Source organism: Triticum aestivum, chromosome 4B (genome assembly GCF_018294505.1).
Source record: "Triticum aestivum cultivar Chinese Spring chromosome 4B, IWGSC CS RefSeq v2.1, whole genome shotgun sequence".
Classification (NCBI taxonomy): domain Eukaryota; kingdom Viridiplantae; phylum Streptophyta; class Magnoliopsida; order Poales; family Poaceae; genus Triticum; species Triticum aestivum.
The window spans coordinates 673,380,237-673,405,722 of record NC_057804.1 but is presented as its reverse complement, the minus strand read 5'-3'; the positions used below and the strand labels follow the sequence as shown (position 1 = coordinate 673,405,722).

At 45.6% G+C, this 25,486-nt stretch overlaps 3 protein-coding genes across 12 annotated transcripts; 2 read left to right on the top strand and 1 right to left on the bottom strand.

Annotated features, from left to right (window-relative positions):
* The first annotated feature begins 5,712 nt into the window (after window positions 1–5,712).
* Window positions 5,713–9,146, top strand: LOC123094087 (uncharacterized). Of its 2 annotated transcripts, XM_044516169.1 has the most exons (4): window positions 5,798–6,116; window positions 6,245–6,442; window positions 6,558–6,599; window positions 8,899–9,146. In XM_044516169.1, exons 1-3 carry the CDS (start codon window positions 5,932–5,934, stop codon window positions 6,589–6,591), a joined length of 417 nt encoding a protein of 138 aa, XP_044372104.1. In that variant the 5' UTR covers window positions 5,798–5,931; the 3' UTR covers window positions 6,592–6,599; window positions 8,899–9,146. The 2 variants fall into 2 exon arrangements, with proteins under 2 accessions (XP_044372105.1, XP_044372104.1); XM_044516170.1 differs by lacking the exon at window positions 8,899–9,146 and having other exon boundaries at window positions 5,713–6,116; window positions 6,558–6,740.
* On the bottom strand, window positions 6,489–12,418 carry LOC123094088 (26S proteasome regulatory subunit 7). Of its 8 annotated transcripts, none has more exons than XR_006445754.1 (6): window positions 12,017–12,403; window positions 9,955–10,079; window positions 8,609–8,700; window positions 8,307–8,485; window positions 7,702–7,828; window positions 6,489–7,026 (listed from the first exon to the last, which is right to left on the bottom strand). XR_006445754.1 is itself a non-coding variant. In XM_044516171.1 (5 exons), exons 2-5 carry the CDS (start codon window positions 10,016–10,018, stop codon window positions 7,016–7,018), a joined length of 294 nt encoding a protein of 97 aa, XP_044372106.1. In that variant the 5' UTR covers window positions 10,019–10,079; window positions 12,017–12,398; the 3' UTR covers window positions 6,489–7,015. The 8 variants fall into 8 exon arrangements, 1 of the variants encoding a protein (XP_044372106.1); XR_006445753.1 differs by having other exon boundaries at window positions 7,702–7,818; window positions 12,017–12,402; XR_006445752.1 differs by lacking the exon at window positions 8,307–8,485 and having other exon boundaries at window positions 9,955–11,934; window positions 12,017–12,418.
* Window positions 12,419–19,062: 6,644 nt separating this feature from the next.
* LOC123094086 (post-GPI attachment to proteins factor 3) lies at window positions 19,063–23,063 on the top strand. Of its 2 annotated transcripts, none has more exons than XM_044516167.1 (6): window positions 19,063–19,323; window positions 19,436–19,637; window positions 21,466–21,730; window positions 21,831–22,030; window positions 22,146–22,333; window positions 22,442–23,063. In XM_044516167.1, exons 2-6 carry the CDS (start codon window positions 19,522–19,524, stop codon window positions 22,732–22,734), a joined length of 1,062 nt encoding a protein of 353 aa, XP_044372102.1. In that variant the 5' UTR covers window positions 19,063–19,323; window positions 19,436–19,521; the 3' UTR covers window positions 22,735–23,063. The 2 variants fall into 2 exon arrangements, with proteins under 2 accessions (XP_044372102.1, XP_044372103.1); XM_044516168.1 differs by having other exon boundaries at window positions 19,066–19,323; window positions 19,413–19,637.
* Window positions 23,064–25,486: the final 2,423 nt, after the last annotated feature.

Below are 25,486 nucleotides of genomic sequence, written 5' to 3'. Positions count from 1 at the left end.
GCGTCGCAGCCCCAAACTTTCAAGAAACGACAGCTTAGGTTTCTCTAAACCATAGTTCATACGGTGTCATCTCAACGGAAATCGTGATGTCCTATTAAAGTGAGTGCGGTTGTCTCTAATGCCTAACCCATGAACGATAGTGGTAATTCGATAAGAGACATCATGGTACGCACCATATCCAATAGGGTGCAACTATGATGTTCGGACACACCATCACACTATGGTGTTCCAGGCGGTATTAATTGTGAAACAATTTCCACAATGTCTTAATTGCGCGCCAAAGCTCGTAACTCAGATACTCATCTCTATGATCATATCATAGACATTTTATCCTCTTGCCACGATGATCTTCAACTTCACTCTGAAATTACTTGAACCTTTCAATAATTCAGACTTGTGTTTCATCAAGTAAATATACTCAACATCTGCTCAAATCATCTGTGAAGTAAGAACATAATGATATCCACTACGTGCCTCAGCACTCATTGGACTGCACACATCAAAATGTGTTACTTCCAACAAGTTGCTATCTTGTTCCATCTTACTAAAAACGAGGCTTTTCAGTCATCTTGCCCATGTGGTATGATTTGCATATCTAAAGTGATTCAAAATCAAGTGAGTCCAAATGATCCATCTGCATGGAGTTTCTTCATGCGTATACACCAATAGACATGGTTCGCATGTCTCAAACTTTTCAAAATGAGTGAGTCCAAAGATCCATCAACATGGAGCTTCTTCATGCGTTTTACACCAATATGACTTACATGGCACTGCCACAAGTAAGTGGTACTATCATTACTACCTTATATCTTTTGGCATGAAAATGTGTATCACTACGATCGAGATTTCAATAAACCATTCATTTTAGGTGCAAGACCATTGAAGGTATTATTCAAATAAACAGAGTAACCATTATTCTCCTTAAATGAATAACCGTACTGCGATAGACATAATCCAATCATGTCTATGCTCAACGCAAACACCAAATCTCGATGGTAGAGGGAGCGTGCGATGCTTGATCACATCAACATTGGAAACACTTCCAACACATATCGTCAGCTCACCTTTAGCTAGTCTCCGTTTATTCCGTAGCTTTTATTTCGAGTTACTAACACTTAGCAACCGAACCGGTATCTAATACCCTGGTGCTACTAGGAGTACTAGTAAAGTACACATTTAATTAAATGTATATCCAATATACTTCTATCGACCTTGCCAGCCTTCTCATCTACCAAGTATCTAGGGTGGTTCTGCTTCAGTGTCCGTTCCTCTCATTACAGAAGCACTTAGTCTTGGGTTTGGGTTCAACCTTGGGTTTCTTCACTAGAGCAGCAACTGTTTTGCCGTTTCATGAAGTATCCCTTGTTGCCATTGCCCTTCTTGAAACTAGTGGTTTTACCAACCATCAACAATTGATGCTCCTACTTGACTTCTACTTTCGCGGTGTCAAACATCGCGAACACTTCAAGGATCATCATATCTATCCCTGATATGTTATAGTTCATCATGAAGCTCTAGCAGCTTGGTGGCAATGACTTTGGAGAAACATCACTGTCTCTTCTGGAAGATCAACTCCCACTCGATTCAAGTGATTGTTGTACTCAGGCAATCTGAGCACAAGCTCAACGATTGAGCTTTTCTCCCTTAGTTTGCAGGCTAAGAAAATCGTCAGAGGTCTTATACCTCTTGACGTGGGCACGAGCCTGAAATCCCAATTTCAGCCCTCGAAACATCTCATATGTTCCGCGACATTTCAAAAAATGTCTTCGGTGCCTCAACTCTAAACCATTTAACATTACCGAACTATCATGTAGTCATCAAAACGTGTATGTCAGATGTTCGCAACATCCACAGACCACGTTCGAGGTCCAGCACACCGAGCGGTGCATTAAGGACATAAGCCTTCTACTATCTGCATAATTGCTACTGTCAACTTTCAACTATATTTTCTCTAGGAACATATCTAAAATAGTAGAACTAAGCGCGAGCTATGACATAATTTGCAAAGGGCTTTTGACTATGTTCAGGATAATTAAGTTCATCTAATGAACTCCCACTCAGATAGACATCCCTCTAGTTATCTAAGTGATTACATGATCCGAGTCAACTAGGCCGTGTCCGATCATCACGTGAGACGGACTAGTCATCATCGGTGAACATCTTCATGTTGATCGTATCCACCATACGACCCATGCTCGACCTTTCGGTCTCTTGTGTTCCGAGGCCATGTCTGTACATGCTAGGCTCGTCAAGTTAACCTAAGTGTTTCGCGTGTGTAAATCTGGCTTACACCCGTTGTATGTGAACGTTAGAATCTATCACACCCGATCATCACGTGGTGCTTCGAAACGACGAACTTTCGCAACGGTGCACAGTTAGGGGGAACACTTTCTTGAAATTTTAATGAGGGATCATCTTATTTACTACCGTCGTTCTAAGCAAATAAGATGCATAAACATGATAAACATCACATGCAATCAAAAAGTGACATGATATGGCCAATATCATTTTGCTCCTTTTGATCTCCATCTTCGGGGCTCCATGATCATCATCGTCACCGGCATGACACCATGATCTCCATCATCATGATCTCCATCATCGTGTCTCCATGAAGTTGTCTCGCCAACTTATTACTTCTACTACTATGGCTACCGGTTAGCAATAAAGTAAAGTAATTACATGGCGTTGTTCAATGACACGCAGGTCATACAATAAATAAAGACAACTCCTATGGCTCCTGCCGGTTGTCATACTCATCGACATGCAAGTCGTGATTCCTATTACAAGAACATGATCAATCTCATACATCACATATCATTCATCACATTCTTCTTGGCCATATCACATCATATAGCATACCCTGCAAAAACAAGTTAGACGTCCTCTAATTGTTGTTGCATGTTTTACGTGGCTGCTATGGGTTTCTAGCAAGAACGTTTCTTACCTACGCAAAACCACAACGTGATATGCCAATTGCTATTTACCCTTCATAAGGACCCTTTTCATCGAATCCGATCCGACTAAAGTGGGAGAGACTGGCACCCGCTAGCCACCTTATGCAACAAGTGCATGTCAGTCGGTGGAACCTGTCTCACGTAAGAGTACGTATAAGGTCGGTTCGGGCCGCTTCATCCCACAATGCCACCGAATCAAGATTGGACTAGTAACGGCAAGCATATTGAACAAAATCAACGCCCACAACTACTTTGTGTTCTACTCGTGCATAGAATCTACGCAATAGACCTAGCTCATGATGCCACTGTTGGGGAACGTAGCAGAAATTCAAAATTTTCCTACGTGTCACCAAGATCTATCTATGGAGAAACCAGCAACGAGGGGGAGGAGAGTGAATCTACATACCCTTGTAGATCGCTAAGCGGAAGCGTTCAAGAGAACGGGGTTGAAGGAGTCATACTCGTCGTGATCCAAATCACCGGAGATACTAGTGCCGAACGGACGACACCTCCACGTTCAACACACGTGCTGCCCGGTGACGTCTCCCATGCCTTGATCCAGCAAGGAGAGAGGGAGAGGTTGGGGAAGACTCCATCCAGCAGCAGCACAACGGCGTGGTGGTGGTGGTGGAGCGTGGTGATCCAGCAGGGCTTCGCCAAGCACTGCGAGATATGAGGAGAAAGAGAGGTAGGGCTGCGCCAACAGGAGAAGAACTTCGTGTGTTGGGCTGCCCCTTTGCCTCCACTATATATAGGGGGAGAGGGGGGGTTGCGCCCCCACCTAGGGTTCCACCCCTAGGGGCGGCGGCCAGCCCTAGATCCCATCTAGGGGGCGGCCAAGGGGGGGAGAGGGGAAACTTGCCCCCCCAAGAAAGGTGGGTGCGCCCCCTCCCCAAACCCTAGGCGCCTTGGGCCCTTGTGGGGGGGCGCACCAGCCCACATGGGGCTGGTCCCCTCCCTCACTTGGCCCATGCTGCCCTCTGGTGATGGTGGCCCCACTTGGTGGACCCTCGGGACCCTCCCGGTGGTCCCGGTACGGTACCGATAAAACCCGAAACTTTTCCGGTGACCAAAGCAGGACTTCCCATATATAAATCTTTACCTCCGGACCATTCCGGAACTCCTCGTGACATCCAGGATCTCATCCGGGACTCCGAACAACATTCGGTAACCACAAACAAACTTCCTTTATAACCCTAGCGTCATCGAACCTTAAGTGTGTAGACCCTACGGGTTCGGGAATCATACAGACATGACCGAGACGTTCTCCGGTCAATAACCAATAGCGGGATCTGGATACCCATGTTGGCTCCCACATGTTCCACGATGATCTCATCGGATGAACCACGATGTCGAGGATTCGATCAATCCTGTATACAATTCCCTTTGTCTAGCGGTATTATACTTGCCCGAGATTCGATCGTCGGTATCCCGATACCTTGTTCAATCTCGTTACCGGCAAGTCTCTTTACTTGTTCCGTAACACATCATCCCGTGATCAACCCCTTGGTCACATTGTGCACATTATGATGATGTCCTACCGAGTGGGCCCAGAGATACCTCTCCGTCAACCGGAGTGACAAATCCCAGTCTCGATTCGTGCCAACCCAACAGACACTTTCGGAGATACCCGTAGTGCACCTTTATAGCCACCCGGTTACGTTGTGACGCAAAGCATTCCTACGGTATCCGGGAGTTGCACAATCTCATGGTCTAAGGAAATGATACTTGACATTAGAAAAGCTTTAGCATACGAACTACACGATCTTTGTGCTAGGCTTAGGATTGGGTCTTGTCCATCACATCATTCTCCTAATGATGTGATCCCGTTATCAACGACATCCAATGTCCAAGGTCAGGAAACCGTAACCATCTTTTGATCAACGAGCTAGTCAACTAGAGGCTTACTAGGGACATGGTGTTGTCTATGTACCCACACATGTATCTGAGTTTCCTATCAATACAATTATAGCATGGATAATAAACGATTATCATGAACAAGGAAATATAATAATAACTAATTTATTATTGCCTCTAGGGGATATTTCCAACACGTGCTGCCCCAGATCAAGGGCGCGCAGATGGAGCACCCCCTCGGCGAGAAGAGCCCAGCACCACCGGCCACGCTCACCATCACCAAGGAAGGAAAGGAAGAACAGGTGGTCAACTTTGGATGATCCCTCTAGTATGCACAACAACAACTCCAAGGATTCTTGATGGGCTCTCTTTCCCCGCGAGATCCTGGCACAGGTCGCGATGCTCCCGACGTCGGCCGAAGTATGGCATGCCATCCATGCCATGTTTGCTGCCCAAAGCCAAGCTCAAGCGATCAACACCCACATCGAGCTCGTGAATCTTCAGAAAGGTAACATGACCATGGCTGAATATCTTGGAAAAATTAAGAGTCTTACCGATGAGGCTTTATCATATTTTTTCCACAAGGTTTTTGGAGGAGACTTTATTAGATGATGGACTCACATGCAATTAAGCGGTGATTAGGGGGAGTGTTAAGATAATAACCCATACGGTTATTAGGGGGAGTACTTATTTGTATATAAATTTTTTGATACACTCGAGATGTTAAATGGAAGGTGAGAAAAAATATTTCATACTGTGCATATGAACATGCACACAAGAATACTTTTAAAGTTTCGACAGGATTTTTGTTTCATTTTTAATCAAAATACAGTTTCGTATTCCTCGCAAAAAAGAATAGAGAATTATTTTTTTCTTTTTTTGAGGGAGAGAGAATTATTTTTCTGGGAAGAAAGATAGGAAAAAGCATTCGGTCCTTTTTTGCATGTGGCCTGATTATCGTGAAGGGCCCAAGGCCCAAATAGAGGTCCCGGTCACACCCCCCAACTCCGCTTGCCCTAAGCACTCTCTCCGGATCCCGTCCCGCCGCCGCCGCCCGCGCTCTCTCTGCAGTCTGCACTCACCGCGATCCGGCCGCCCTCCCTGTCCGCGTTCCGAGGTCATGGCGCCGGCCTGCGCCACGGCGTGCTTCACGGGTATCACAGTTGCCGGGAACACCGCCACCCTGGTGCAGAGTATCTTGGATCTTGTGGACCGATTCAAGGCCATGCTGCGATCCAAAGCGGAGGAGATCGTGGTCGACTGCTCCGAGTGCGGCGTGCCATTGACCAAGAAGGATCTAAACAGGTGCGTGCTTCTTCTTTTCGATTAGATTAGATTAGATTAGATTTCTGGCATATTTCGTCCTTGCTCACGAGGTCGTGTCCCAAGATTTCTGTATCGATTGTTTGGTGCTTGCGCGAATGCGAATGCAGCGATGACAAGGTGGAGGAGATCAAGGCCGAGCTGCAGATCGTGCTCAAGGAAGCCATGGACAAGCAGAGGGAGAAAGACCGTGCTGCGACCAACGCACGACTCAAGACCATGATCCTCAAAGAGTGTCCGTTCAAAGGCTGTGACGAGGCCTTCCTCTCCAGAAGGGAACTTAAGTTCCACTCCAAGAACTGTCACTGGTGCGTGCAAATTCAATCCCATTGCTTGCTTGTCCCACATCTAATCTAATCTAATCTAATCTCAGAGTATTTATTTCTTCACTAAATCAAACAATCCATCATGTCTGCTCTGCAGGGCCAGAGACATCAACCACCTCAAAATGGAGTGAAGACCGAGGTAATCCAATTTTGTTTGTTTTGCTGCTGCTGCATTTCCTCCTATTGCACACTCGAAGCATTCCTTCAGTTTTGGGCAAGGCCACTAAAAACAGAGTGTCAGGATAGCAAGGAGCTGCTCTAGTCTAGTACTCCCTCCCCGTTCGGAATTACTCGTCAAGAAATGAATGTATCTAGATGTATTTTAGTTGTAGATACATCCATTTTTGTGACAAGTAATTCCGTATTACAATTACACTTCATCTTGTGCTGCTGCTCTAGTCTGGACATTACAACATTTTATCTGCCCGAGCTGAGCTATTCGCACCCTCAGATTCATTTCGTGGGCATCCTAGCTCGCTAGGGACCATGGGACGCCCCAGCTTTGGCACATTTCTACTTCTGGATCTTTGTGCCTTGATCATATAGGGTTTAAATTTATCCCTCTCCTGCAAGCAACACTAAGATATCAGCGGGTGTCGTGTCACATGCATCTGTAAAATGGTAAAATGGTGACTATGGTATAATCAATGTAATCGACTTCTGGGACTTTTGTATAGTATTAAATCTTGGAAACAGGACAATAATCAAACAGAGGATGTCCCTAAATCTAAAACTTCAACAGGGTATTTATCTAGTGTTGACTGCTGCACATCATTTATTCATCTATCTGGTTCATAAAGTTTTTTGCAGGTCCTCATTTACTCCCTCTGTAAAGAAATATAAGAGTGTTTAGATCACTAAAGTAGTTATCTAAACGCTCTTATATTTCTTTACGGAGGGAGTATTTCAGTTGTCAATATCTATAACGATAAAAAAAAAAAAAGGCTGCACATCTTTTACTCATCTATCTGGTTCATAAAGTTAGTTACAGGTCCTGATTTATTTCAGTTGTCAACATCTATAACGATAAAACAAAAAGGCTGCGCATCTTTTACTCATCTATCTGGTTCATAAAGTTATTTACAGGTCCTGATTTATTTCAGTTGTCAACATCTATAACGATAAAACAAAAAGGCTGCGCATTTTTTACTCATCTATCTGGTTCATAGAGTTATTTACAGGTCCTGATTTATTTCAGTTGTCAACATCTATAACGATAAAAAGAGTATAACAAGACTTACTTTGTCTCAAAAATCTTCGTTTCAAGCTCGCTAGGTAGATTTGCATACATAGAGCATATATATCGTCCTGGATCTTTGTGCCCAAGCCTCTTGTTACTATTTGAATTTCTTCCTGTCCTGCATCACACTAGGATATCAATGGGGGGTTAAGTCACCTATGGTACAATCAATGTGCTCTATTTCTGGAGCTTTTGTGTAATTGTCTTCAACAGGGTATTGAATCAAAGTAGTCACAAGAGCTGGGTTGTGGACAAGGCTAGCTCAGTTTGAGATTTAAATTCTCTTCTTTGCATACACATGTTGTAAGCTTATCCTTCGATCTTATTATCATTATCATTATCCGGTCTTGTTAAAAATCAAACTGTCCAGAATATATTTGAGTCAAACTGAAAGTGTGGACACAAAGCATAAACATAACATGACTCCTTGCAGCAAGAACACCTGAATTAACTGTTGCTTACTATATATCATAGTGCTTATCGCTACTCCCTCCGTAAAGAAATATAAGAGCGTTTAGATAACTACTTTAGTGATCTAAGCACTCTTATATTTCTTTACAGAGGGAGTAGATCATGCTAGTAGGCAATAGCCAAGATGTAACTCACTAGAGAGAACAGGCAACTTGCCGAACTATCATTCCTTCCTTGATATCAGTGGGGGGAACTTTGTCCGAACCTCCAGAAGATGTGATTGGCCTAAGATAGTACAATGATGACAGACCTTTGCGATTTGTTTTTTATGGCATTTGGCATCATCAGTATTTGGACTTGTTATCTCCGTGCATCTAGTGATAATCACGACAGAATTTAATTTACTGTGAGGGAGATGATAAAGCACAAAGGTCACAACATAACCACTCGTTCTATGCATTGTAGAAAAGGTTAAGGCGGACATCCTGCTAATTCACCTGCAATGGTTGCTCCTCTAGCATCATCTGTTTATCAGGCACGAGATCCCACTGGCTTGGTGGAGCCAATCCAGTATCACGCTGCTTTATCCCTGCAATTAAATATCAAACTTGAAATAAGCTTAGATGTAACAAGGTGGAATTGCACGGGCACTTAGAACTGGAAATTAACCATTAATTCTGATGGTTTATTGCTCTATATGATGGTTTATTGCTTTATTTTTTTCAGGTTGACTACTTTGATTTACTCATAGTGAGTATATCTTAACCATTCTCTTTTGTGCTTGCAGGCTTAAGCAATGCCCGTTCTGGAGGAGGCCTGAACAACAAGGCGATCAAAATTAATAATTAGTATTGCTACATATTCATCAAAAAATGATTCCTGAAATTCTTGCCACTGCAAATTTTGTCTACTGGTGGCTATCGTATACACCTTTGAACGAGCCATAATATTAGTAGAGGAGAACATTGTCCAGTTTTTCTGTCACAACAATGAATATCCATGTGGTGGTAGACTTTAATCTGTTTGATTGGGTGGATGTGTGTTCTGGAAAGATATGATCTACAGTGTACTAGCTAGTTGATGATATTTGCCTAACTAGTTGTAATATTAGACTCGTAGGCCCAAAACAACGAGCTTTCTACCTGAATTTCTGAACATCTAAAACTTTAAAGCGCAGAGATACTGAGTGTATTAGAATTGCTGGAGCGTTGAAACCCACTGGTAAGTTGCATACATATTAGAATTCTTTGGTTAGGTAAAACTAGCCTCTGTAAGTGCAAGAACTAGCTCAGATATTTTGTACTCCCTCCGTCCCGAAATACTTGTCGCATAAATAGATGAAATTGGATGTATCTAGAACTAAAATGTGTCTAGATACATCCATTTCCCCGACAAGTATTTCCGGACGGAGGGAGTATTATGTTAGTTGTAGAACCAAAGTGGCATGCGTTAATTGAGTAGGAAACTGGCATGCGCTAATTGAGTAGGAAAACTAAAATGAGGGACGAAAATTTCAGTAATCGCCACTCAGCCTGGTTTTTGTGTTGCCCATAGAGTAGCTATTACTTAAACTACTCCCTCCGTAACACATGCCCTATGCAAAACCAAAAAACGTCTTACATTTTGGCATATAGGGAGCAAGTGATTAGTACTTCCTCCGTCCCATAATGTAAGATATTGTTGCATCCAGTATGTGATGTAACAAGATCTTATATTATGAGACGGAGTGAGTATATTGTACTAATGGTAAGGTAAGAAATGAGGACTACTTTATATGTTCAAAACACTATCATAACAGTAAAGCAAAGAAAGGATTTGGCAAGAAAAAAGAATAAATGATTACCAATGAGTTGATGTCTTGTGGACGTGGACACCTTATTCACATCACAAGACAACAAATGTAGCATCTCTGCCTGGCACTAGCAAACCCAAGATGCCTGAACAAAGGAATCCAAGGTCCTTAATTACCTGAACAAAAAGCATGAAAGAATTGAATGAATACCAAAATGAAGGACCTTCAGAATTCAGATAATGAAGCGATACTAGCGTACTACTCCCTCCGTCCCGAAATACTTGTCGGAGAAATGGATGTATCTAGACGGATTTTAGTTCTAGATACATCCATTTTTATCCATTTCTCCGACATGTATTTCCGGACGGAGGGAGTACAAAAGAAGGATACACGAGACGGTCTGGTAATTGTACAACAGAAGAAAAAGCTATTGCTAGCGAGGTAAGTAGTACTACAAAAAAAACATTGTATGGATTGGATGGGTATCTTTATATATACTCCCTCCGTTCGGAATTACTTGTCGCGAAAATGGATGTATCTAGAACTAGATACATCAATTTTTGAGACAAGTAATTCCGAACGGAGGGAGTGTATATATATATAGAGAGAGAGAGCGAGTGGACAGCTTTGGCATCGACACGACTGCTACCAAAATGAAAATGGGGACAGGCTGTGAACCACTCCATCTGTGCGCATATCCCCAAAAAACATGAGCACATACTTCAAAAAGTAAATAAACCTCACAAGCAAATGGACGATTTGACAGTGCACCAATCTGATAGAACCATGCTTGCAGAACGATTGTTAGACACATAAATATTGTTAACTTTATGTAACTTGATTAAAAAATCAAAAACCAAACAGAAACACAAAACAAAATTAATTTTTTTAAGTCAAATCAAATCACAAGCAAAAGTATGACTTCAATGTTCTTACTCTAAAAAAACTAACTCTCGGCTGTCCGGTATCTACTTGCCTCGAAAATGAATGTATCTAGAACTAAAATATGTCTAGATACATCCATTTCGGCGACAAGTAATTCCAAACGGAGGGAGTAGATGTCAAATTTCTATTTATTTTGCCTTTGGGACATAGACCAAAGGAAAACTCTTTGCTTTTTTTTTCCTTTTTTTCTTTCGTAAAGCAAATAGATGCACCAAAGAAAATTTTCATAGTCCAACAATTTTCCTCTGCTTTTACTACCAAGCCAAAGAGGCCCTAAACTCGTACTCCCTATGTAAAAAAAATATAAGATCATTTAGATCACTACTAATCTTATATTTCTTTACAGAGGGAGTAGTATCAAGCAAGCATCTATCCTCCATTCACTAACACAAATGCTAGCCAATAACTCCCTCCCCGGCGCTGGTGAAAAATGACATTAAAGAATGTGAGGGTAAGTGCTAAGATAAAAAGGCTGAGCGACAGAGAGCTAGGCAAATAAAATGTACTACGCCGTCCCATAATGTAAGATGTTTTTCTAACACTAGTGTAGTGTCAAAAAGCGTCTTATATTATGGGACGGAGGGATTACTTTGGATTGTTATCTCTGTATGTATGTATTAGGACCTATATAAGTTAAGTGGTACTAAGGGGTGTGGCAAAAGAAAAAGAAAAAAACTCAGCAAAGAGTGTTTCACCACCAAAAGAAGTAATAAGGGAATTGCAAAGAAGAGGTTTGAGATTTATATTATTATTTTTCTTATAAAAGACAAAAGACTGCAAGAATGCTTTGAAAGAGTTTGAAATCCTTTTAGGAAAAATTCCGAAAGATCCAAACAGCCTGAAAACAGTACTCGATCGGGTGAATCTTCTTGTGAAGAAGGATTTATTTTCTTTTACTTTGTCCTCCGGTGATATACATACAGAAGATTATAACAAATCAAAAACAAAAAAACTCTGCACATACATACACAGGAGACGGCCTAACAGGGCTGGGATATTCGTTTTACTCGATGGATGGGAAATATCCATCCATGTGTAATACTTGTGTAACATAAAATAGAGAGAGAGAGATGGAACCAAACCAACCTGCAAGACAAGAAAGAAGAATGGATTTGTTTTCTTAGATTAGGTTAGATTAGATTAGATGAAAGAATAGCAGAGGACTCACCCATCAGACCAAGAGAAAAGGCGATGAAGGTCGGCAAACGTTGGCGCTCCGGCCGCTGCGAGAGTCTCCGGCCGGGAGCGGACCGTGCTGTTTCCCATCTGGAGTAGTTGTGGGACGCACGCTGCTGCCGGCGGGGCTGGGCGGGGCTAGATCCCATCCCTCTCGCCATCGCCATGGAAGAAGGGTGCGCCGGCGGCCGCAGGCTGTTGGAAGGAAGGAAGGAAGAGTGAAGCCATTCCATGGATCTGAGGAGAGAGCCTTCCATGGTGGTGGTAGGAGATCTGAGCCTGTGAGGGGAGAGAGAGAGAGAGGCGGCTAGGGTTTGGACTTTGGATCCAGGCGCAGGTAGGCAGCAGCGACAAGATAAGGAGATCTGACAACCTATTTTCTTTTCTCGACAAAAAGTTATTACGTATGGTGGGTGGCAGGCAGGCGCACGCGTTTCTCTCTCTTTCTTTCTTTCCTTCTTTCTTTCTTTTGCAAATCCGTATCCGTATACATGAAAGCAACTGTTATTAAAAAAAAAACACACACACATATGAGAGCAACTTCAACGCTCGTCGTCCATCCTTTTTTGTGTTTGGGTCGGCCATGCACCCAACACGCGGACGCATCTTCGTCCTCGCGGCCCGCCAGCCGTGTTTTTTTTTCAAACATATGAGAAATTGACCCTGGTTTGCATAATTCAAACAAAATACAAACATCTTATATAGTTTCACAACCAAACAAATATATCATAGTTTACACGTCAAATAAAAATTAAATTATCTCAAATACATTTTTTTAAATCTATTGGTTGTCAACATGAGAACCAAATCATTTTGTTGCAGCTGAATGTGAGTTTCCCAATCAAGCATTTGATGATGAAATTGGATGAGTTGTGCCCACGTTGCCGCTCCTCCATGCTCAGGCACAACATTGTCATCCTGAAACTGAAACCCTTGGTCGTAGATACGTTCTGAGCGCTCATCATCTACAATCATATATATTGTGCATGATCACACAAGCAGTCATCACCTATCACAAATTATGGATGCTCCAAGTTCTAGCAGGATACCGAACGATGCCCCACCAAGATTGCAGAACACCAAAGGCATGCTCCACATCATTCCTAGCACTCTCTTACTCTTGGACAAATCTCTTCCTCTTCTCTCCTACAGGGTTGGAGTAGTCCACTGATGATAGATACCATCAACTAGGTAGTTTTTATTGTTGTAGTTGTGGCCATTGATGTTAACATTGACCTCTGGGCAGTTGCCTTAAGCAAGCCTTGCAAACACCATAGAGCATTGAAGCACGTTGATATCATTGTGAGGCCCGGCCATGCCGAATAAAGAATGCCAAATCCAAAGATCTTGTGAAGCCACGGGCTCGAGTATGACAGAGCAAGCTTTGACATGGCCCCTATACTACCCCTGCCAAGCTTAAGGGCAGTTCTTTCACTCCCGGTACATACAATCTATACTGCCAAGCATACCCGGAAAGCCCCAGTTGGCATTCCAACAAGCAGGTTGTATCTGCAGCATTTGGCTCTCTCAAGTACTCAGGGCCAAACACTGCGATCACAGCCTTGCAGAACCTATGCATGGACTCTAGGCACGTGGACTCGCTCATATGGACATACTCATCAATGAGATCCCCGAGAACTCTGTATGCAAGCATTCGAATAGTTGCGGTGCATTTCTGATAAGAGGGTAAGACAAACTTTTCAAGGGCATCCTCCTTGCAGTCGGAATACTTATCGTATGCCACCACCCCCTCCCGGATACGGTTGAAAACATGTCTAGTCATACGGAAACGGCGCCCGAATATGTGACGTTTGAAGAGCGGGTTGGGTGTGTCGAAGTAGTCCTTTCATAGTAGGAAATGGTCGTTCTCCTGGTTGCGATTCAATGCCGGAGTGTGCCCTAGGATCGAGCCCCGAAACATCGGCCGCTGCATACTAAGGTGGTCCTGGACGACCAACACAACAACCACAAGCTCCTCATCGTCGGATGAAGAATCATCCGAGACGCAAATGAAATTATGGAAAAAGAACTCGTCGGCGGAGTCCATTTGTACCTTGTGGGCAAACCGTCGAACAACTTGCATGTGTCGTCGAAGAAGCTGGCCGGTGAAGAGCCACGCACCTCCCCTCGAACTGGTAGCAGGCCCTGGCGGCGTCCGGCAAGCGTGGCGGTGTCAGACAAGCGAGGTCGCCGCACTTTTGCCCGCTTCAGGCAGGGCCAGGGGCACAAGGCGAGGTGTTGCTAGCGGCGACGTCGGGGTAGCTACGGCGGCCCGGCGACAAGGCGGTGGTGGCAGCGACGTTGGAAGGTAGCGTGCTGCGGGGGAGGGGAGGTATGTGGGTGTGGACGGCTAGCATGGGCACCAAAACTTAGCGGCGACGGCGACAGGGTAGGGCGCCTGGGTGTGCTGGCTGTCGACGGGAGGAAGAGAATGGCCTATGTTCCACCGACTGACGACCCAGGGGAAGGAGTAGGCGGGCGTCGCACGTGATCGCCTCGTGTCTACGCTGACGCAAACGATGCCTAAATTTGGGCCTGGAATGGGTCGCCTGACGGACGAGAAGCAGACGCGCGTCTGTTTGGGTCGGCGCGTTGGGTCGACTTTTGTGTCTATTTTGATCCAAACGGACACACGCATACGAAATTGGTCGGCGGGTTGGAGTTGCTTGTACGCTCGTACCCGCCGTCGTACCAACCGGCGCGGCCTTCTCTCGTCCTGATAGCATATTTGTTGTAATAACATGTTATATTATGGATGGACGGAGTACTTTTTACCTCCTGCAATTGGATGTGGTGAATGTGGAAGAGAGAGAGAGGCTCCACCCTATGAAGCAGTAGCAAAAGCCTCACCTCCGGAAGAGATCCGGTAGGAGAATCAGGAGAAGGACAACCACCAAACCATCCAGTGGCGGAGACAGACCCCACGCAGCTCGGCCCGCTGCCTGGGACGTGAGATGCATTTCCTTTGGGTATTGTAGCAGCACTGTAGCTACAGTGCTACAGTGTCCCCAAAGGGTGTATGGGGTGTCCCTTTTTCCTGCCGCCGCTACTGAGGCCATCGACTCAAGAACGAAGGCCACGACATCGAGATCCAGCACCATCATCATTATTCGCGACATCATCATCGACTTTCTCATCTGGTTTTCTTTTTGTATTTGGTTTTTGATTTTTATTCTTTCTTCCTTCTATTTTATCTTTTCTTAATTTTCACCAACATTTTAAAATTGCATGAACATTTTCCTTTTTGAGGGGTGCATGAAGACTTAAAAAGGGTTTGATAACATTTCAAAAATTACATGAACAATTATTTAATCAAATGGCTTTGCATAACACTTTTTGTAAAACGCATGACTTTGTTGGAAAGTTACAAATGTTTTCTTATTTTTCATACTATGTACAAATATTAAATATTTGTAAAACAGTATTTAGTTTACATTTGTATTATCAAATATAATATGGTTGATTCATTAGTATTGTAAAAAGGCAGAGAAAAGGAAGAGAAAAATGTACATGGGCTGCAGCCGAGGTGGCCCATTTAATAAGCCTGCATTTCAAGAACCGCGTATTGTAAAGTAGATTTGTAAATTAATTTTGTCTTCATAAGTTTTGAATCATTCTGAGTTATGTATTGTTGAACCAGTGGTCATTTTCATTTATTTGTTTAGCTGCGACAGACTCTTACTGAATTATTTGCTTTGTTTGTTGCCCTGGCATTTTCAATGGCGAATTGCAAATTTTGCAATTGAAGCCTGCTGTTTTGCCAATTCGTAACTTGTGTTGAATGAACCTGGAATGCACGCCTTTTATCATTTCCTTGGGTTCTGAAGACTTTGCTGTATGTTTTTCTTGCTCACTGCTCTATGTCACACTTCATGCTTATGAGATTCCATCAGTTTTGTGCTGTATTGTAAGGTTAAGGTATTGTCATACAATCTTAAGCAATTATTCTCCCGCGCACTTGGTGTCTGGAACTCCTTACCTCGCTGGTCGCTTATGCATTTTTATTCTTGGGTTGCACTCTGGTCAATTGAAAAAGTCTCTGAAGCTTGAAACTAGAAGATTTTTCTCTTACTGATGTCTCAAGTGCGTCAATTCACCCTTTTGACCTGTGCTGTTAGTGTAGATAGATGCCCCTTTTTTTTTGGAAGACAAATCGAAACTCGGCCATCTATTGTTCAGATCCATCCCATGAGGTGTTGGTTGTTATCCCTAGTCTAAGCGAGCTTATATTGGTCAGTATTGTATTGTATTGTATTTGTATTAGTTCAGATTGGCAGCACGCTTGCATGACAGAAACTCCAAATATGCTATGCTAGGCAGGGATCACAAGGGAGGTGACAAATCGATTCGAAATCCATCAGCTGCTGTCCGCAAGTATGATGAATATGTGATGCTTGCTGATACTCTCCAGTCTATGTCAGCAAGTATTTGCGGACGGAGGGAGTACAATATATGAGGAGCTCGCTCAAAAGCAACTGCATATATAATAATAAACACTCTAAAGCTAGCAAAGGTTATCGTCACTCCCAAAGACAGCCTGAAGCCCAGAACAAACAGGATTATAACATATATGTTGCCGTCATCTACAATGGATGACAAGCTCAACCAAAAACAGCGGCAAAAAAAAAAAAACTAGCTGGTTCAGTAATTCAACTTTTAACTAGGTAAGAGGAACTGCTCGCCGACATCCTTGAGAGTTAGATCACACCTGACGCTGAAGCAGTCATCTACTATGTCCCCCGAGTGCTCCAGGCCAGCCTTCCTCACCATGAGGCAGAGATACGAGTTTCTGCTTTGACGGTCACATCCTTTGCCGTCGGCGGTGTGGATAACCAGGGACAGGTAACCTGCAGCAGCACCTGTTGCCAAGCAGCCGTGGGGGTAGTATACCTGAGCACCCAGTCGTGGCCTTCCACGGCGAAGGGGGGGGCCTTGAGTATCCGCGCACCTTGAACACCAACGACCTGTCCTCGGATTCCGCCGCGATGGCTGAGGAAAGCTCGCACTGATACGCCGCCATTCTGGAGTAGCTAGGTTGGATAGGTCGCTGGGCAGTCGGGGTCGTGGGCTAGGAAGTGGATCTGGGGTCGGAGGGGGGGAGTCCGGAAGGAGCGGATCGACGGCTAGCTGGCGGACGCCATGGGGGGCGGTGAGGAGCTGGAGAAAGGGAGGGGGATGAGAGGTGTGGAAGAGGGCGGATGGGGGAGGAAGGGCACCGCTTGCCGTCGTCGCGGTTCCCTTCTTGGTCGGCGGCGGAGTAATATTAAGGCACTGTAGCAGAGCAGCCAGCAACAAAGAAGTGGTGTGAGGTTGGCGATGGTGCACGTACGTGTGTATAGGTGCCCAAACGGGCCGGGATAGCTGGGCCGGCACTACATGGCACGTGCTAAACGGCACGGCCCGTATAATAATAATCATGCCTCAGCGGGCCGGGTCGTGCCGTGCCTGGCCGGGATTGCACAATGTACATAATATGGTTTATATAAGCTCACATATTGAGATTTTGAGGTGCACCCCCCTATGGTTTCTTAAATTCAAAAGAAAAAAAATACACTCATACCGACAGATTCAGTTCGATAGCCTTTCAACAACACAAAGATCTGTATGCTTCAAATCACAATCAACCAAAGGCGAGCCAGTATTTCATTATTTCAACCCATCAAAAACTTGGCTAGATGCTAAGGATAAAAAAGAAACACAAAAACGAAATAAGCGCCTGCTAGGCTTCTCGTGCTCATAGCGGCACTATATGGGGCGCGACCCATGAGACTATTTGCACCCTGACCACTGACTATTGACATCCAAGCATTGACCGCTGATGATTGTTGTTGGCCATTGAATTTGGGAAAAAGTTCATGAATTTGAAAAAAAAACATTGAGTTGAAAAGTTTACATTTTTTTAAGTTGAAGAATTTGAAAAATGTTCATAAAAAATGTTCGTGAACTTGGAAAATGTTCATGAATTTGAAAAGTGTTAACAACTTCAAAAATTGTTTGCGAATTTGAAAAAAGTTCACATATTTGAAAATGGTCACAAAAAAGTGGAAAACAATCCACAATTTTTAAAAGTTCAAGAAATAAAATGTTCTTTAAGAAAAACAACAAAATGTAAAAAACGATGAAAGGAAGACCATAGAAAACCCAACCCAAAAGCCATTGGGAGGAGAGATATTGGGCCGCACCCGAGTCAGATCTTGTGTACGCCCTACGCGAAGACTACATCTCGCTTATAGGGAGTATAACATCTCTCTCTCTCTCTCCTAAAGAATCCTCCTCCCCCATGTAGCTACTACACCGACCCATTTTTTGTGTTATGTTTCCGTTCGCTATGTTTCAGTACCGACGCTTGTGGTTTTGTTTGGTTGTTGTACTAGTTTTCTCTCATTTTTAAAGTTTATTATTATTATTTCTCTCTTGGTTTTCTTTGTGTCTTCACTTAGTTTCTTGGTCGGCTAAGGAGGGCTTGTATCGGTGGCAACATGCATGGCTTGTAGGGGCGGAGCCAGGGGGGACGAGCAGGGGCCTGCCCCCCCCCCCTCCCCAACGATCAACAATTTTAGTAGAAGCAACTAGTAATTATCAACGAGATTCGATCAATGTACATACTCGCCCCCCCTATACTCGAATCCTGACTTCGCCACTGATGGCTTGTGTTGCAAAGGTCTGGTTGCAAAACCTTCGAGTGCCACGCGGGCCAAGCCTTCGCGCGCAACATGATCCATTTTGTAAACCTCGTGAGTTGGATCGGACGGAGCACAACACGACCCATATCATGGTGCAAGCGACGTTAGTCGGATCGAACGACTATCCCATGGTGGATCCAACAGCTTGCGACCCGGTTAAGTTAATGTTTTCAAAAGATGAGCCGGCCGGCCGACGCGTAGACTTGAATGTCTTTTCTTTTTGAGGGGTTGTCCGGCCTTGATTTACTGCATTTTTTTTGGGATGGGCTCGGACTTGTGTTTCCAGCCTGAAAAATAGCCAGGCCCGGTCCGGCCCGGCCCAGAAAGAAAAGAAAAGAAAAGAAAAGAAGAAAAATCGAGAGACCTAGCCAGCCACCCACACCCAGTCGACCTCCGATTCTGCCGGCGGCGGTCGGTGGCTGCAGGCTGCGTCTAGCATAGCATAGCATAGCCTCGCCGCTGAGGCCGAGCAGCCTCCTCTCCTCTCCTCTCCTCTCCTCTGCATCGTTCCATTCCTGGAGATCCAAGTCGTCCTCTCCTTCCTCGCTCGCTCGCTCGCCGGTTTAGATCTCCACTTCTTGGCACTCGCCGCGGGACAGCAAACAGGAAGAAGAAGGTAATCCGCTGTTCCTTGTATGTATATGCGTTTCTGCTTCTCCAAAATGGCGAATTTACTACATATCTGTGTGTGTCGCTGCATTTTAGGACTCGACTCGACTTCCGTGCAGGTGTAGGTGTAGGTCTAGTCAAGATCCCTTTCTTGCCCAGTAACCAACGAATCCATACCTGCTACTACTGCTTGCCGCCGTGAGGGATGGCCAGAAGCAGCCTCCTCTGCCTAGTTCGATTGGCTTCCCTTCTTGCACTCGCTGGGATATTCGTCTCCGTCTCCGTCCAGGCCAGCCGGGGAGATGCTGATCCGCACTACAGGTATGGTGACTCATCTCCTGTTGCAGCACTTGCACATGATCGATGTACCATTGCTCTTTGTTTTCTTATTATACTTGATTGATTCCCTTCCAGATCTGAATATATCATGTTGATGTGTAACTGGGTTAAAAAACTTTACCTCATGTTTCCTCATCTTACCTACCTACACTAGTACTAGTTGGTTAAAAATATTATTAAATCTCTTTTTCTACCTCCAAATTGTGATATCTTAGCCTTGTTGCTACTGGAATCCATTATTGACTATCCTACAGTTTGATTGATTGCAAATATCTCAACTGCAAGGAAAACTGGACACTGTCGTCCATCTAACATGGTTATTTTTTTGACTTCGCCTTGCCAATGGAACGATACAACCTTAAAACTATTGTGGATGCGTTCTCTTTTTATTTTATTTAAGAATTGAGAACAATTAGTCCCGCGGGGATTCAGCTAAGTGTGGGGGAGTGTCAGAATACGGAGATTATTGTTTCTGCTATGAAGGATGCAGAGGAAGGAGAGGTCCGGCTTCGCACTCGACCTGCACAACTCGTGTGGGGGATTCAGCTAAGTGTGGGACAGCAAACATATCATCGTTCCTGCTACCGCACCTACTTTCTAGTGTAACTAGTAAATTGGTAGAAAGGTGGATTCAGCTAAGTGGATCCAGTCACAAGCACTCAGATGGAGGGAATATTATGTGAGAAGATGGTGCCATACTTTGAGTTACACAATTTTGTCTCCCATTTTACATCCTTTAGATTAGATTTGATGCACAAAGATTAAGTGTGATACACGATTGGTATTCTTGCCATGCTAAATTAGTTCGTCACACTCATTAGATGGACAGAGAGACCGCAGGTCAAACAATTTATTATTAGATTCAGAGGAGCACTAGCTAGAGGTTGTTAGATGCAACTCTGGTCACTATACTACCGCACCTACTTAAGAGCAATTTAAAAGTGTATAAACATATCATACCTGAAGGGGAGCCTTGGCGCAGTGGTAAAGCTACTGCCTTGTGACCATGAGGTCATGGGTTCAAGTCCTGGAAACAGCCTCTTACAGAAATGTAGGGAAAGGCTGCGTACTATAGACCCAAAGTGGTCGGACCCTTCCCTGGACCCTGCGCAAGCGGGAGCTACATGCACCAGGTTGCCCTTTTTTTTTTTTTTTTATAAACATATCATACCTATTGTGGTAATGGCTGTTACTATATGTTTGATCCTTTTGTGTTACTTCATTGTGAAATACAGTATGTTTTGTTCTCGTACTCACTTGACTGAAATTATTTATGTCAAGGACTATAATGGTTGTTGGTTGTTACAATATATTTGATCCTTTCTTGTTACTTCATTGTGACTTGTGAGATATGTTTTTGTTTCTTGCCGACTTGACTGAAATACTGGGTCAGTACTCCCCTCCGACTACAAAAGAAGGCACACACTCTTTTTGTAAGTCAACTTTTGACCATGAATTTAACTAGTAAAATGTGGCTTATGTGTCACAAAAATTAAACCATTAAATTTGTGTCTGAAAAAAAACATAGTATGTCTTTTTACACGTTTGTTTGATTATGAAAAGAGAAATTATAACAGACAAACTCATTTTTGCAGCAGTTGCTGTGCATCTACTGACCACCTTTAGCTAACTATTGTGACATCGTTGCCTCAGTTATCGTTGGAATTTTTTTCTTTTTATCACTCTTGATTTGTGCCACATATTGTAGAACCATTGGTTAGGAGTTATACATTGTGTTAGGGGCTGTACTTCATTATGATGTCACACTGTTTAGAAGTTCCTGGTAACTTGCGTTGTGATTGACCTGCAGAACTTGTGTGGGGGAGTGTCAGAATACGGGGATTATTGGGAGCAACATCATCAGCCACTGCCAGTCCCGGGAGAACGACAGCATATCTGCTGGAAGTTCTTGGTACACACAGGAGGCCCTTGGCATGCAGTGGAAGCAACTAAACTGTATGACAGACTGCCGCTACTACTGCATGATGCGAAGAGAAGAGGAACGGCGATTAGGTGGCCTGAGCCCTGTTCAATATCATGGAAAATGGCCCTTCAAACGTGTCTCTGTCTTCCAGGCATGTAACCATTTGGCTTGTACGTTGATGAGTAGTGATACTTACTAGTATTTCACCATGATGACTACTACTACTAACCTGTTTGCCGTGTATGTATCAGGAGCCCCTCTCGGCCGCACTGTCTGCTCTCAACCTATTGATGCACTTCACTGGCTGGCTTTCGTTCTACCTGCTAGTGAAATGCAGATTACCTCTTAGACCTCAGACGAAGAGGACGTACTACGAATACACTGGCTTATGGCATATCTATGCAATATTATCAATGAATGCATGGATCTGGAGCTCCGTATTCCATACCAGGTGCACGTTTGCTCAATCAAAGCTTGGGCATGCTGCTGTGATAATAATATATTGGGTTTGATATCTTGCTCAGCGTCATTCATTCATTCATTCATTCATTCATTTTGTGTTGTAGGGATATAGACCTGACTGAGAAATTGGATTACTCTTCAGCTGTGGCCGTACTTGGCTACTCTTTAATCGTTACATTGCTAAGAATTTTTAATGTCAAGGAGGGGCCTGCCAGGGTGATGGTTGCTGCACCTATTCTAGCATTCGTCACAACACACATCCTGTATCTTAACTTCTACGAGCTTGACTACGGTAAAGTTCCTTTTGCTTCTAGATCATCTTTACCTTACACACACTTGCACAAACATATTATTAATTCATGTGCATCTGCTGCGTTTATGTGCCTGCCTTTTTCTTCAGGATGGAACATGAAAGTCTGTGTGGCGATGGGTGTGATTCAAATTGTGGCATGGGCAACCTGGGCTGGCGTGACCCGTCATCCGCCACGGTTGAAGCTTTGGGTCGTTGTGTTTGGAGGAGCTCTAGCTATGCTTCTTGAGGTGTTTGACTTCCCTCCGTACAAGGGGTATGCGGATGCGCATTCGCTGTGGCACGCGAGCACCGTTCCCCTCACCTATCTCTGGTGGAGCTTCATTAAAGATGACGCAGAATTCCGCACCTCCACACTCACACTGGTTAAGAAGGCCAGGTGAATTAAGAGGAGGTCACCATGTTGTTGGGTTCTCTCAAGGCAACACAAGCAAATGATTCGGCCTTGAGTGTCACGGTTTTGGTCTGCAAACTCACCATCGTGTCTCTGCGGTTCTTCTTGTCCTCCCTCCTGACTTGTGTTTTGATTGATACTCCCTCTGTCCCGTAATGTAATATAAGAGCGTTTTTTTGACACTAGTGTAATGTAAAAGATAAATGCCCTTCTTATATTATGGGACGGAGGGAGTATTATATATGAAGAAAGAACTGGTGCATGTGTAGTAGAAAAAGTGGTGTTGAAACAAGGGTTCACCTTATGATTTGGTTTCAATATAAGTAAGCTTAGAGCAACTCCAACGGGGCGACCCATTTCGTCCGCCGCTGTCCGTTTGGGTCGGCACGGACAAAAGTGGAGGCCCAACGTGCCGACCCAAACCCAAAACCCATCTGTGCCAACGCATTTGGTGCCCAAATTTGTGCCCCAAATGCGTCGGCGCAGACGCGCGCCTCTCAATGTCTGCCGCGTCTCACCTGGCGGTCGCCCAACTACCTGTCCCCTCGCCGGTCAGCTTAATTTAAGACTCCGGGCCCACGCGTTAGTGATGGCGGTTGTCCTTTTTTAAGCCGAGCGTGTGGCGGGGCCGTCCTCATCCAGTTTCCGTCCCCATCTAGGCCACGCTCGCTTCCCCATCGCCGGCAAGCAAGCCCTAGCCATCCCAGCCGCCCAAATGGGGCTCTTCTCCGGCAGCAGCAGCAAGTCGAAGGGCAAGGCCCCCACCGTCCCCTTCCCCGCGGAGTTCACCCCGCCTCCGCCTGCGCCGGCAGAGGCAGCGGGTGAACGTGCCCGTGCATCAGGCGGAATGACACTCACGCCACCGCGTGTCGCTGCCGTACCCCGACGTGACGCTGCCGCACGACTGGCATCTGGATCCGGAAAGGATCCCAGTGCCGGCGGCGCCGCGGTCGGCTAGGGCGCACGCAGAGGAGGTGTGTCGCCGCCGGGCGCTCCTGACGCCGAAGCAGCGCGGCGACGAGGCCTACGCCTATGACTCGCCCAACTGGGCGCGCTGGTTCGCCTTCGAGCACGAGGAGGCGAGGCGGCGCGGCGTGCGCGAGGTCGACCACAGCGTGCCGCCGCCGCCGCTCATCGTCAAGGAGGAAGACCAGGCGATAGAGGATGCCTACCAGACGGCCCTGGCGGCCGTCTATCGGGAGAGCGAGGAGGACGAGCGGTGATGAAGTTATGTACCTAGGGTAGGGTCATGGACCTATCTAGGATACCATGCCCAAGGACATCATCATACGAAGCTACCTTCCAGTCGACCAAGAGAAGTTCCACTCGACCAAGGGAGACTCCACTCGACTGGCTAGAAGACACTCGACCATGAAGATGCACTCGACCATCAGAAGTTCAGGATCTACTCTGCATCCAAACGGTCTGTAATTGAATAGTCTTAATGGTCATGATGACATTTTATGTAGGGCGTTACCAGTAACGCCCAGCCTTAATGTACTTTAACCCTTCTCTACGTGGGCTGGCTGAGGTCCTGGCGTCCTCTATATAAGCCACCCCCTCCACTGGTAGAAGGGTTCGCACCCCTGTAACTCATATACACAGAGATCAGTCGACCGCCTCCGGGCTCTGAGACGTAGGGCTGTTACTTCCTCAGAGAAGGGCCTGAACTCGCTAAATACCCATGTGTACAACTACTCCATAGCTAGGACCTTGCCTTTCCATACTTACCCCCCATTCTACTGTCAGACTTAGAACCACGACAGTTGGCGCCCACCGTGGGGCAGGTGTCTTAGCGACTTTTTTGGAGAAGTTGCAATTTGTCCGATCGCCTTCATCATGGTTTCCGGCGGAGCTCTGGTCGAGGGCCACGAGATCTGTCTCGGTGCGCTCACTTTCATCGCCGACGACTCCGCTTGGCTCCAGGAGGCACCACTCGACATCGACGCGCTCCCCGTCCGCGGGGCGACGCACTTTCGGGCGTGTGTCCTCGGCGTCTTGCTGCGGCAGCCGTCGACCCCATACCGGTCGACTCCTGCGCTGTCCTCCCTCCCTGTCTCCCGCCAGCGCAAGCGTTCCGGTCGGTCGAGGCTCCAGCGATGGGTGAGACACGCAGTGGCTCGCCAGTCGGCCACCACCCAAGTCGCGGCGATTGAGCCCGACGAATCTCTCTACGGCCTGTTCGACTGGCTCCGTAGAGACTGCATCCGAGTGCGATAGCAGTGATCCGGCGGCGGAGGTCCTGATGGTCGACGGGCCCCGTAGCCCTCTCGGTTTCCCCCGCGGCGACGGGATGGACGACGAGGACGACCCTGCTCAAGCCCATGAAGAGTACCAACCCGAGCCGCTCACTTCCCAGCAGAGGGAAGAACTTCGCCGCCGGAACATGGATGCCCTGCATACTCCCATTGCAGGAGAAACTCCTGAGGCTCGTGCCCTGGAAGAGGCGCGTTTAGCCAACCTGGCTGAACGCACTCGACTGGAGAACCTTCAGCGAGCACTCGACGAGCGTGCGCGTCAACGAGCGACTAACTCCAATCGACGTCAGCTCTTTCCGCAACCAACTCAGGTATATCGAACCCCAATTCAGAATTTGGCAGCCGCAGCCCGCATAGCGGAGTCAATTCAGCCCTCTCAGTCAGAGGCTGGAAGAGGCTTGATGCAGATCAGAGATTTGCTCCGGGCAGCAGGAGATCAGAATTCAGCTGTGTCACAGTCACGTAACAGGATTCACAGTCGAT